Genomic DNA, 14932 nt, shown 5'->3' on the forward strand with positions numbered 1-14932 from the left:
AAATTGAAAGTAAAAAAACTATTGAATTAATAAATAAAACCAAGAGTTGGTTTTATGAAAAAGCCAATAAAATAGATAAACCTTTGGTAAATTTGATCAAAAAAAAGAAAGAGGAAAATCAAATTGATAGTCTTACAAATGAAAAGGGGGATCTTTCCACCAATGAAGAGGAAATTAGAGAAATAATAAGGAGTTACTTTGCCCAACTTTATGCCAATAAATTTGATAACTTAAGTGAAATGGATGACTTTCTCCAAAAATATAGGCTCCCTAGATTAACAGAGGAGGAGATAAATTGCTTAAATAGTCCCATTTCAGAAAAAGAAATAGAACAAGCTATTAATCAACTCCCCAGGAAAAAATCCCCAGGGCCAGATGGATTCACATGTGAATTCTACCAAACATTTAAAGAACAATTAGCCCCAATGTTATATAAATTATTTGAAAAAATAGGGGATGAAGGAGTCCTACCAAACTCCTTTTATGACACAGACATGGTACTGATACCTAAACCTGGTAGATCGAAAACTGAGAAAGAAAATTATAGACCAATCTCCTTAATGAATATTGATGCTAAAATCTTAAATAAGATATTAGCAAAAAGACTTCAGAAAATCATCTCCAAGATAATACACTATGATCAAGTAGGATTTATTCCAGGAATGCAGGGCTGGTTTAATATTAGGAAAACTATTAATATAATTGACCATATTAATAATCAAATTAATAAGAACCATATGATCATCTCAATAGATGCAGAAAAAGCATTTGACAAAATCCAACATCCATTCCTACTAAAAACTCTTGAGAGTATAGGAATAAATGGATTATTCCTTAGAATAATCAGGAGTATATATTTAAGACCGTCAGTAAGCATAATATGCAATAGAAATAAACTGCAACCTTTCCCAGTAAGATCAGGAGTGAAACAAGGTTGCCCACTATCACCATTACTATTCAATATAGTACTAGAAACGCTAGCCTCGGCAATAAGAGCCGAGAAAGAGATTCAAGGAATTAGAGTAGGAAATGAGGAAATCAAACAATCACTCTTTGCAGATGACATGATGGTATACTTAGAGAACCCCAAAGACTCTGCTAAAAAGCTATTAGAAATAATTCAGAATTTTAGCAAAGTGGCAAGATACAAAATAAATCCACATAAATCCTCGGCATTTTTATATATCACTAACAAAATGCAACAGCAAGAGATACAAAAAGAAATTCCATTCCAAACAAATGTTGAGAGTATAAAATATTTGGGAATCCATCTACCAAAGAAAAGTCAGGAATTATATGAGAAAAATTACAAAACACTTGCCACAAAAATAAAATCAGATTTAAATAATTGGAAAGACATTCAGTGCTCTTGGATAGGCCGAGCGAATATAATAAAGATGACAATACTCCCCAAACTAATCTATTTATTTAGTGCTATACCAATCAGACTCCCAGGAAACTATTTTAATGACCTAGAAAAAATAACAACAAAATTCATATGGAAGAATAAAAGGTCAAGAATTGCAAGGGAACTAATGAAAAAAAACTCAGAGGAAGGTGGTCTAAGTGTACCTGATCTAAAGCTATATTATATAGCAGCAGTCACCAAAACCATTTGGTATTGGCTACAAAATAGACCGGTAGATCAGTGGAACAGATTAGATACAAAGGACAAAAAAGGGTACATCTATAGCAATCTAATCTTTGACAAACCCAAAGATTCCAACATTAGGGATAAAAATTCATTATTCGGAAAAAACTGTTGGGAAAACTGGAAATTAGTATGGCAGAAATTAGATATGGATCCACACTTAACACCATATACCAAGATAAGATCAAAATGGGTCCATGATTTAGGCATAAAGAGGGAGATAATAAATAGATTAGAGGAACAGAGGATAATCTACCTCTCAGACTTGTGGAGGAGGAAGGAATTTATGACCAGAGGAGAACTAGAGATCATTATTGATCACAAAATAGAAGATTTTGATTACATCAAACTAAAAAGTTTCTGTACAAATAATACTAATGCAAATAAGATTAGAAGGGAAATAACAAATTGGGAAAATATTTTTAAAAACAAAGGTTCTGACAAAGGTCTCATTTCCAAAATATATAGAGAACTGACCCAAATTTATAAGAAACCGAACCATTCTCCAATTGATAAATGGTCAAAGGATATGAACAGACAATTCTCAGAGGAAGAAATTGAAACTATATCCACTCACATGAAAGAGTGTTCCAAATCACTACTGATCAGAGAAATGCAAATTAAGACCACTCTGAGATACCACTACACACCTGTCAGATTGGCTAAGATGACAGGAACAAATAATGACAAATGTTGGAGGGGATGTGGGGAAACTGGGACACTAATACATTGCTGGTGGAGTTGTGAAAGAATCCAGCCATTCTGGAGAGCAATCTGGAATTATGCCCAAAAAGTTATCAAACTGTGCATACCCTTTGACCCAGCAGCGCTACTACTGGGATTATATCCCAAAGAAATACTAAAGAGCGGAAAGAGACATATATGTGCCAAAATGTTTGTGGCAGCTCTTTTTGTTGTAGCTAGAAACTGGAGGATGAATGGATGTCCATCAGTTGGAGAATGGTTGGGTAAATTGTGGTATATGAAGGTTATGGAATATTATTGCTCGGTAAGAAATGACCAGCAGGAGGAATACAGAGAGGCTTGGAGAGACTTAAATCAACTGATGCTGAGTGAAATGAGCAGAACCAGAAGATCACTGTACACTTCAACAACAATGCTGTATGGGGATGTATTCTGATGGAAGTGGAAATCTTCAACATAAAGAAGATCCAACTCACTTCCAGTTGATCAATGATGGACAGAGGTAGCTGCACCCAGAGAAGAAACACTGGGAGGGGAATGAAAATTGTTAGCACTAATATCTGTCTGCCCAGGTTGCATGTACCTTCGGATTCTAATGTTTATTGTGCAACAAGAAAGTGATATTCGCACACATGTATTGTACCTAGACTATATTGTAACACATGTAAAATGTATGGTATTGCCTGTCGTCGGGGGGAGGGAATAGAGGGAGGGGGGGTAAATTGGAAAAATGAATACAAGGGATAATATTATAAAATATATATATATATATATATATATATATATATATATATAATAAAAAATTAAATATAAAAAAAAAAAAAAAAAAAAAAAAAAAAAAACTGTGCATACCCTTTGATCTGGAAATTGAATGGATGCTCATCAATTGGAGAATGGCTTAGTAAATTGTGGTATATGAATATTATGGAATATTATTGTTCTGTAAGAAATGACCAGCAGGATGAATAAGAGAGGCTTGGAGAGACTTACATGAACTGATGCTAAGTGAAATGAACAGAACCAGGAGATCACTATACACTTCAACAACAATACTATATGAGGATCAATTCTGATGGATGTGGCCCTCTTCAGCAATGAGAGGGGATCCAAATCAGTTCCAATTGATCAGTAATGAACAGAACCAGCTACACCCAGCGAAAGAACACTAGGAAATAAGTGTGGCCCACAACATATCATTTACACTCTCTGTTATTGTTTGCTTGCATTTTTGTTTTTCTTCCCAGTTTATTTTTACATTCTTTCTAAATCTGATTTTTTCTTGTGGAGCAAGATAACTGTATAAATATGTATACCTATATTGTATTTAACATATATTTTAACATATGTATGGGACTATTTGCCATCTAGGGGAGGGGGTAGAGGAAAGGAGGGGAAGAGTTGGAACAGAAGTTTTTGCAAGGGTCAATGTTGAAAAATTACTGATGCATATGTTTTGTCAATAAAAAGCTTTAATAAAAAAAAAAAGAAAAAAGAAAAAAAGAAAAAAATTCTTGGGTGAAAAGTTGCCAATAGTAGGAAAAGTTTAAGAAGCTCTGGCTTAGAAGAGGAGTTTAGGAACTTGCTTTAGCAAATACATAGAAGTTATTTGCTCAGAATTGTCTGAGAAATAATTCATTCTCTTTTCATTATATATACTTCCATTTGGGATATTATTTTATCATTTAAAAAAAAGATGGGTTCTGATTAGTTTAAAGAAATATTACAACTCACAGGCTCTACTCTTCCCTTCTTTATAAGTTCTTACAGTAAGCAGCAAAAATAATGCTATTTTCATCAAAGATGATTCACCCAACATAAGCCAGGAATTTGAACTCAGCTTAGTTGATTCCAACACCTTTACTACCTGCTTTGCAATGCTGTCTCTTTCAAGATTAAATATAAATTCTACCAGAAACAATTTTATTCCAAGTATAAGTATATACTGCATAAGTAGTCATTAAACCATCAAATAAAAGACATTGATTTCTTATTTTAGAATGAAAATATAAATATAAAAATGTAAAGCAGAACAAAAAGCCAAAAAAATCATTGTTCGAAATAAAATATTTTAATGTAAAATTTTCTAGAAATATCTTTGGTTTAAACAAGCTTTTTTTACTTTATTTAGTTATCAAGTAAATATAATTATTTTAAACCTAATGAAAAGTAAACTCCCCTTTTTAGAGCATATTATGCTTAATAGCTGTTGTTTTTGAGGGAAAATATGAAAAGAAACCAAACACCAAAGATTAAAGTGGGCAAGGATGACTACTTATGTTGGAAGTTAGAGTTTGCATACCAACACAAGCACAGATCATTAATATGGAAACCCAAGAGTACTGGTCATTCTCATAGGATTAACAAATGTAAAGCTAGTAAGGTTCTCAAAGATCTACTAATAAAATTTATCATTGTATAGATGAGAAAACCAAGGATGAGCGAGGTTAAATGACGGGTATTTCACACAGATAATATGTTCATTTACATTATTTGCATTATATCCAGAAGCCATATCAACAGTCAGATATATTTATTAGCTTGTTCTGATTGGGAATGTTCACTGCTTTTGCATAATACAATAAAATGGGTTCCTCTGAATAAGAATATATATATTTTTATTATAGCTTTGTATTTACAAAGTATATGAATGGGTAATTTTTCAGCATTGATAATTGTAAAACCTTTTGTTCCAACTTTTCCCCTCCTTTCCCCCACCCCTTCCCCCAGATGGCAGGTTGACCAATACATGTTAAATATGTATAAATTAAATACAATATGTATATACATGCCCAAATAGTTATTTTATTGTACAAAAAGAATCAGACTTGAAATAGTGTACAATTAGCCTGTGAAGGAAATAAAAAATGCAGGCAGACAAAAATAGAGGGATGGGGAATCCTATGTAGTGGTTCATAGTCATCTCCCAGACTTCTTTCACTGGGTGTAACTGGTTCAATTCATTACTTCTCTATTGGTGGCCATGTCCATTAGAATTGATCATCATATAGTATTGTTGTTGAAGTATATAATGATTTCCTGGTCCTGCATTTCACTCAGCATCAATTCATCAATTCATGTAAGTCTCTCTAGGCCTTTCTGAAATCATCCTGCTGGTCATTTCTTACAGAACAATAATATTCCATAACATTCATATACAACAATTTATTCAGCCATTCTCCAATTGGTGGGCATCTTTCATTTTCTAGTTTCTAGCCACTACAAAAAGAGCTGCCACAAACATTCTTGCACATGCAGGTCCCTTTTCCTTCTTTAAAATCTCTTTGGGATATAAGCCTAGTAATAAAGTGTTAAATAAAGTGGATTAAAGGGTATGCACAATTTGATAACTTTTTGAAGATAGTTCCAAATTGCTCTCCAGAATGGCTGGATGTAGAATATTATTTTAATATGATTTATATATCCCAGTGACTTTTCTAGAGGCTGTTACATTCCTGGAATTCACCCTCTCCTCACCCTTCTCAATCTTAGAATATTTAACTTCTGAGCTCCAGTTCCAACTTACAAAAAAAGGATTCTTAACTCCTGTTATGTCATGAATTCCTGAGCTGTTTGGGAGAAGCCAAGAACATCTTCTCATAAGTCTTTAAATGCATAAAACAAAAATAGTGTTGCAAAGGATGGATAGATGGATAGATGATAGATAGATGGATAGATAGATATACAGATAGATAGATAGATGCTCTTATCAATGTATCTGAAAAGTAAGTAAAAAGATCCAGGTTAAGAACTCTATAGAAGAAGTATTTTTTAATCCCTCCTTGAAATCATTTGTATATATTTGATTTTCAAAGGTTCTTTCAAAGTCTCTGTTCCTCAGGCTCCTTATCTAGAAAACAAGATTGGTTCTGATTTTTCCAAGGTGCCTTTGAGCCATAATTCTGTAACCCTATGATCTTACTCAGTCTGCTCATTTTGTAGATGAGCCAACTGAAGCTTCACATATATATATATATATATTCTGTTTTTCTCAAATAGAGAATAAGCTCCCTGAGGACATGGGATATCTTGTTTTTATCTGTATATATCAGTTCCTTGTGTTTTTTCTTTTCTTTTTCAAGATCTGTATTTTCATTAGTATAGGAATTTTTAATTGTAAACCAACCTTTATCATTACATATCATCCTTCTCCATAACTTAAAGTCTTGGAAAGTTGCATAGCCACTAAGAGATTAATTTACTTTACTAGAGTATCTCAGTCAGTAGGTATCTGAAAAGGTATCTGACAAGAAGACTGGCCTCCTGTTGACCACAACACATTGCCTCACTGCCTTTATCAGAATAGATGTTTATTTATTGAATAGTACCATTTTGTAGCTGGATAGACTACTAAACTTGATATTAGGAAAGCGTGATTTATATACTGTCTCAGATACTTATTAACTGTACAGACCAGGAAAAAATTAATTTCTCTTCTTCCCACCTCAATTTCCCCAAGAGTAAATAAGAAAGATAGTAACATTCTTCACAGGGTTGTTAAGAAGATTAAATGAGATAATATATGTAAATCTCTAGGCAAACCTCAAAACCCTATTATATAAGGGCTAGCTATTACCATCATTAAGATTCATATTTAGACATAAATCTGGATGTTACTGAAACAGAAGGCCTCAACTATTTCTAAAGAAATCTCTTTCCCACATAAGCCAACTAAGTTGTTGAAATGACCAATGGGAAGCTCCAAGTTATTCTTTTCTATTCATTGGTTTCATTTATATTTAATTTAGAGTACATCATTTATATTGTAGATTTCAATAAGACTAGAAAATGGTGGGGAAAAATGCTAAAACTTTTCTGTAGTCAAAATTATCTTTTCTGATATTAGCTATCATTGAACTGAAAATCAGGCCACCCTCAGCATATTTGGAATAGCCCCTTTTATATATTTTACTCTCCAAGTTATAGGAAAATGTTCCATTCTACTTTAATAAGAAATAAAGTCTGTTCAGTTGAGACAGCCAAGAAAACCTTGCAATCAGCTTTAGATGGTTCTTCTTCAAAAGGTTTGTTGTATGGTTCAAAATCATCATTTTCTTTCTGAAAAAGACAATAGGCTTGCTTTTCCTCTTTTAATTTTTTCTTTTAGTTTCCTGATAATACAGAGACCAAGGATAAGAAGGCTTGGTTCCTTTGATCATAAAAGCTGCTAATGAGCCTTCGAAATTGTGGCACAATTACAAATTAAATCTACCTATTAAAAAAGAACCAAATTGATTTACTATACACAATACAATATAAAAAATGGAAAGATTTTATTACTTATGGATGTTCTCTGTACTCCTCAGAGTCCTAATTAACAGGAATACAGCTGAAGAAATCCTGACACTCTATTGCTATGTATAAATATGTCTACATAGCTATATCTCTGAGATATAAAGAAAAGTGACTAAACTCAGTTTTTTTTAACCCCTATGAATGACTTATATTAACATTATTTCAATTCAAAATTATTTGTTTTACTTTGTAAATAAGCGCGCTTTATTTTTAGAAATTACCTTATTGATTATTCATATTTTTGATGAGTAGTTGTAGTAATATTGCTTTTGCTGAATGAAAGTCTGAGTCTTCATAACCTCCTTGAAGGTTTTCTTAGCAAAGATACTGAAGTGGTTTGCTATTTTTTTCTCCAGCTCATTTTACAGATGAGGAAACTAAAGCAATCAGGGTTAAGTGACTTGCTCAGAGTCACACAGCTAATAAGTGAATAAAGCTATTGAGCTCAGATTTTTCTGATTTCAGACTTGGTGCTCCATCTACTAAACTACCTAGCTGCCCCATTATAACAATAGTAGTCTAGACTAAAAATCATTCTTGATGAACTCTATTTTATTTGTTTCCATTTTTATTACTTTCTGGGTTTATTCAAATGGTTCAGAAGTTGGGATGGAGGATGAAATTTGACAAGAATGTGATACAAACTAATGAAAATATTCATTAGTGAAACAAATAAAGACAATGATATCTATGTAACAACAGTAAAACATGCACAATGATGACAACTATGCACAATGATGACAAAGTCACATTTGCTTTTTCCTTTATATTTTATATTGCAGTAAAGGGAAGAGAGTTCCAATACATATTAGATATCTTTTAAAAAAAATAATTTGTATCACTAATATCCTTTTCTTTATTGTCATTGAGGGAATGATGTAGCATATGAGGTCCTAGGTTTGGAGTCAGGAGGGTTCAAATCTGGCCTCTGCCAATTACAAGCTGAATGTCTCTGGGCAAATAACTTACCCTTGCTAAGTCTTAGTTTGGCATCTCAATTTTTGTCCAATAAAGTGGAAGGAAAATTCTAAGTCTAACTAAGATTCCATGATCCCACATCATAATTTTCTTTAACATTTTTATTTGGAAAAAGGTATCATAGTCAACTCAAATTTTAAAAAGTCCACAAAACAATAATCTTATTCTTCCTTCCATCCTTTTTTTTTTTTTTCTTTTTTTAGGGTTTTCAAAATATTATTTTCTGGGTGGTCCTCCTCTGTGTCTTCATATTCCTTTTCTGGTTCCTTTAATTTAATTTGATTCTAAATGATAGATTTCTTCCTATAAATTCAATAACAGGAAATAAAGTAAATTTGCACTTAAACAGAGGGAGACTTTTTATACTCCAGGAAAGAAAAAGTGTAAATAATCTTATGACCAAAGACAAGAGAGAACATTATTTCATTGGCTCTTTGGTTGACACATCATGAAAGGAAAAGGAAAGTTGCACACTGAGGATGAACAGGGTATAATATATAACCAATGAGAAACTATGAAGAAAAACAAATAAAAGAAATCATCAGAGACTTTTATCATGGGAACTGAATATGAGCTAATCACATGAGGTAAATGAAGGGAGAGAACTAGACAGCCAGAACATTCCCTTGTTGTCTTCACAATACCAGAAGAGCACAGCATTTCCTAGGTAAACTTATGGAAAGATCCATTTAAGAGTCCCATGATATTACACAGGCATGGATAGATTTCAATCTTCATTATACAGAGAACTTGCAAATTGAGATCACAAATTCTTTTGAATATTGATCCTTTGAGACTAAGTAATTGTCTGCTAAAAGTCATAAAAAGCAATTTCTTTTGTCACAATCTGATGAACCCTATAGACTTGCAGAAAAAAATGTTTTAAATGCATAAAATATATACCAAGGATGGCAAAAGAAGCCAACTATAATGAAAATAGTTATTTTTAAAAAAGGGAAAGTCAAGGACACTAAATTAATAAGCCCTTCAGTTGAGTCAATAAGACAAGATCAGGATTTTACATGTAATAATTCTCATCAAAAGGATTCAAAGTGCTAGGAGTATTTGCAGAAGAGATGAAGGAAGATTTTACCAAACAGCTGACCTTTAGAGCGCGTTCACTCAATGTGAAACATTATCAGTTTTCCCAACAGCAAACTTATGAGTTAATGCAAATCCTAACATAAGTCACTGATAAAATTATGCTTTTATTTTAGTTAACAATATGTAACTTTAGAAAGATATAAAATAACAACAATGCATGCTATGATAAATAAAAAATAGTGGAATGCAAGTATTTAATTATATTTCTAAAGAAATAGAGGAATGAACAGTTGAGTGCCAAAAATTCCATTTAGATAAAGGTGTTTTTGACTTTTCCACCATGATAGATTTAAGTCTAGACATTTCAATTGTTTCATTCAAGAAGCTATTTGTTTTGATATACAGATTTTCAAATCATCTTTAAAAGTTACTGAACAAAAAAAATCAGAAAAAGGTATGTTTTATTTTATCTAGGGAAATAATTCTTATGTTTTTTTAAACCAATATACTTTAAAACACAAAAGTTTTATGATCTATGTTGAGTGTGACAGGTAAAAATGGGATTAAAACATGGTAAAATAATCATTCATCAACAAATATTTTGGTATTTAAGATTTGGGGAAGCAGCAGCAAGCCTTAAAAAATCTTAATATTCATTTGTAATGAATCAGAACATCTTGGAATTAGAAATTACCTTGATATTGTAGGTTCAATCAAAGAGCCAGTTCTTATTTTCATTTGGTCTAGTTCTGACCTTAGCTTTTCAATTTCTTCTGCTAATCTTTCCTAAAGAGCAAAGAAAAATTACTCAGACACTATGCATATTCTATAATATCAATTGCAAATTAATAAGTCAAATTCCTGCTTCACTAGTCTTGAAAATAAACATTTTACAAGCATATTGTAAGGCATGCCAGTTCAATAATGAGAATTTTTATAACCAGGAAGACATAGAGACAAAAACTGTTACAACTTCCAGTTGCCCCCTTCTCCAGCTTAAAAAAAATGACCTCTTCTTTCCTCTAATTTCTCATGTCTTCTCTTTTTTATCTGTTATTTTCTGTACTGCACAACTTCTCTAGCGGGGGTTCTCAAACTACGGCCTCCAGGCCAGATGCAGCCCGCTAGGTTATGGCAAATGGGCTGAGGGGAGGAGACAGAGTGAGTTTTTGTTTTTACTATAGTCCAGCCTGAGGGACAGTGAACTGGCCCCCTATTTAAAAAGTTTGAGGACCACTGCTCTAGCATCAGGCACAACTATCTCTAGTATCAGGCACAACTGAGGTTTTTTGCCTGGTTTTATAAAGGAGATTGTGCGTTTTTCCAGACATCTACTGAGCATATGCTCAAAATGTTTGTTGGTAATGATACTAGTGATTTACTCAATTTATTTCATAATAATAATAATAATATTTTTAAACATATATACATAATTATAAAGGGGACATATGTAAATCTTTCCATTCTACCTTATCATGCAACGATTCTTCAAGATTCTTTCTGAAACTTTCAGATTCTTGAATTAAAACATTCTAGGGAAAAACAGATGTGACATCAATTGAACAACATAAAAACCATGTATATGTAAAGCAAATGTTTGTTTTCTTCATAAATACAGATTCATTAAAACAACTATCTTTACATTTGGGAAACGTAAAATTGAAACCTTGGTGGTTTAGCTTGTAAAATTCAGAGAGAGAACAGAATACAAACATATTTTTTAAAACATGTTAATCACTGTCTGCTTCTATCATTCAGATGACATGTTTGATGGGAAATAAATATGACTCCTTTACATCTTAAGAGGAATTTTTTTTGAAAAAGAAGCAAGCATTCATGTTTACTCACTTAAACTTTCCTATAAACATGTGAGTTTCTATTGAACATATGTTTGATTCCTTAAGAAATGAGAAATTATCAGATAATTACATAATGTAACTTGTCAAATTTTTATTAAGATGAAACATGTATATTATAAAAATATCAGACAGAAATGATAAATATGATATAAAGATAAAGATAGGTAAAGGAAGAAGGAGAGACAGAGAGATGAGAGAGAAAGATAGAATGAGACAGAGACTAGACCTATGATTTTTTTTAACATGGTGAACTTTAAAACCTTTCTTTATCAATCAAGGATGGCACCTTATCTTGCTGAATTTCCTAGGGTGCTGACACATTATATGACTTGAGTAGGGTCACAAATGTAAAATATGTCACTTGGGAGGAACTGAAACCAAGCTTTACTGGCTTCTAGGTTTGCTCTTTAGTAACTATAGGACAAAAAACATTTTGCATTTGCAGAAGAAAATCCTCATAAAAAGACGAGCTCTTCATTCAAGTAGCACTTTCATAATGGCAGAAATAAATTGGACTCTAGATTATCACATGCATCTTTAAAATAAGGAAGTGATTCTGACTGAAAGCAAGAATTATGCCTTTTCCAAACCACTGATGCAGTTGGTGGCACTGGTTAAAGTAATGGGCCTGGTGTCAGGAAAGTGAATTCAAATTCTACTTCAGACACTTAATAGTTGTGTGACGTTGGACAAATATTTAACTCCTCTGTGCCTCAGTTTCCTCATATGTAATGAGGAAAAAAAGTAGGGGAAAATATAAGAAGTTAAAGTCTGGAATTTTCTGACTCTGGAGCCAATGCTCTCACCATTATATCACCTCCTCTAGCTGATGATACTTTTTTTTTTTTTTTTTTTTTTTTTTTTTTTTTTTTTAACGGCTAACATATTTTTAGTCAAACATTTGGTTTTAATTGGCCTATTTGGCTATTGCAGGGGGAAGGGGGCGTACCCAAGTTCAAGTTTTAATAAATAGTTAGAATTGTCAAGATGTTTTTTCATCCTGGGCTTATCTATACTTGTGCATGTATATATACATACATATATCTTCCCCTTTTTTCTTCCCTTCCTTTCTTCCCTTTCCATTGCCTCCCCCTGCTGTTTTTGATATTCTGGGTTTAGTTACTTGTTCCCTGAGAGAGAATCTCTTACATATTAACCATGCTTGTAATTACAGATATTAGACCATTAGGAAGTAACATATCCAGTCAAAAGCTGAATGATATATTGTGAAATAACAGATGTGCTTTCTTTTTTTTCTTTTTTTTTTTGTTTTGTTTTGTTTAAATTCTTACTGTATAACTATTCAAAATAGTTTCTTCTTTCTTTTCTTTTCTTTTTTTTTGCTGAGACAATTGGGGTTAAATGACTTGCCCAGGATCACACAACTAGGAAGTGTAACTTTATTTTTTAATAGTATTTTCCCCCAATTCTTGCAAAGATAGTTTTCCATACCATAAAAGAAGGCTGGTGTTGAGTCAACAAAGAACCCCCAGGCAATAAATACCAGAGGTACCAAGTAATCCCTTTGCCATATATTAAAGTTGTCCCACAAGTCTTAGGGTGGCTTAAAACTGACCTGAAACTTTTGTGAAATTCTGTGTAATCATTATATGTGCCTCATTATCACTATATTCTTAAATTTTAGCCTACTTTTCTCAAGAAGCTAATCTTTTTTTTTTTTTTTTTTAATCCTTTACCTCATGCTTGGAAGGACTCTTCTTGCTATACCATCTTGGTTAATACTTTTTAGAAAAAGCAAAGTTAGAAGGGCTGATTGCCAATGGAAGCTTATGAGCAAAAGTACTAGTAAAGTTCATTCCTGAGAACCACCTCTTGAGGTAACCCATCTATGTGAGATAGGGACTGGACCCGAAGAAGAAATTCCAGTGGGAGTGCTAAGGAAAAACTTAATAAACGGGCACTAGCAGCCGAGGGCAGGGCATGAAGGAGAAAATGCAAGCTGAATGCTCAGGTACTTAAGAGATTCCATAATGGAGAGTGGCAAGAAGCATTTAACCATGAGGGAACATTAGTACAAAGGTAGAAAAATAGGAAATGGAAGACCCTGTGGGAGGGACAGCAAGAAGGCCAGTTTTACTAGATCAGAGACTGCAAGAAGAAAATTTATATATAATAAGCTTGAAAAGAAAGGGTATTTTGAAGGCTATTAAAAGTTAAACAAGAATTCATATTTTATTTGAGAGGAAACAGGAATTCCTTGGAGCTTACTGAGCTCAGGAGCGTGATGTTTTGACAGGCTCTTAAGAAAGCACATGGATAGTGGATGAATTGGAATAAGAAAAGACTTGAATCAAACATGTAGTTTTATAATGAGATACTTGGAAGAAAGTTGCTGGACAGCACACTAGAAATCACTAAAAACACACTGTTTACACCAATATTAGAGCTGATGACCATCTGGACTTGTATTACTTAATGGGATAAACAGATGCCCTTTCAGTTTGTTTTACCTTTTCCTCCAGCGCTGCCATCCTTTCTTTTAAGTGTAGCTGCAGACGTTCATTGGATTCCGTCAAAAGTCGATCTACAGTGTCTGATAACCTTTTGTTGTGTTCTTCATTCATTTTTTCTCTTTGTCTAGCCTTAAGTTCAGGGGGAAAAAAACCCAACAACAAATGCTGTCAAGTTAAATACAAAAATCATCTTCAGTTTATATTCAAAGCTGAAATTTGGGTAGGTTAATTGGAACATTTTTATTGAGTCCCCAAAGTAGATTAAACTTCTCTGTTGATGAAGTTGTCAGGAACATTTTTTTTTTCATTAAGATGCATGTAGCCTGCCAAATGTGATTTAATTAAAGCTCACAATCGATAAAGAGCATACTGTGGAATAATAAAATCAGAAATAGTGGGAAGGAGTGGAAAGAGATCTGCTATTCACATACTCTTTGAAGTTCCTGGTTCTTCTCTTCAAGCTGACCTTCCAAATGTCTCATCCTCTCTTCAATGTTACCATGTCTTTCCTCAGCCTGTGAAGAAATAGGAAGGTTAGCTAGAAACATCACATTTTCCCAACATTTCATTTAAGGAAATTGAAATAAAACATAAAGCAAGCTACTACCAACCGCAAACTTAGTTTTCAAAATTGAAACTTTGTTTAAAACAGGCAGCTGAACAGCATTGCTTGAAATGTGTCAGCTACAAAGGCCTGTTACATCCAAGCATCAGCAAAACATTGGAGTTGTTTATGAGCAATGAAATCAGCCAAATGTAGCATGCAGACTGTGCAGTTTGAACAGAAACCTGCCATTGGAAAAGTTTTAAGCTCCTGAAGCACTGAGCTGAATGATGGTTGATTATCAATAACTAAAAAAAAAAAATCATTAAAATATTTATAAATGAAAACAAACCAAAGGGAAAAACAAACAAAAAACCAAAATAAA

General features: G+C 32.9%; 1 protein-coding gene across 9 annotated transcripts in view; it reads right to left on the reverse strand.

Annotated features, from left to right (window-relative positions):
• PPFIA2 (PTPRF interacting protein alpha 2) overlaps positions 1-14932 on the reverse strand; it is a 664129-nt gene that overhangs the window by 100027 nt on the left and 549170 nt on the right. For all 9 annotated transcript variants that reach the window (XM_074270868.1, XM_074270869.1, XM_074270872.1 and 6 more), the window contains 4 exons: positions 14435-14518; positions 14001-14132; positions 11140-11202; positions 10365-10456 (listed from right to left, as the gene is read on the reverse strand). In XM_074270868.1, the coding sequence (XP_074126969.1) occupies positions 10365-10456; positions 11140-11202; positions 14001-14132; positions 14435-14518 (371 nt within the window). The remainder of the gene's footprint in view (positions 1-10364; positions 10457-11139; positions 11203-14000; positions 14133-14434; positions 14519-14932) is intronic.

Source organism: Sminthopsis crassicaudata, chromosome 5 (genome assembly GCF_048593235.1).
Source record: "Sminthopsis crassicaudata isolate SCR6 chromosome 5, ASM4859323v1, whole genome shotgun sequence".
In the NCBI taxonomy this organism is placed as follows: Eukaryota; Metazoa; Chordata; class Mammalia; order Dasyuromorphia; family Dasyuridae; genus Sminthopsis; species Sminthopsis crassicaudata.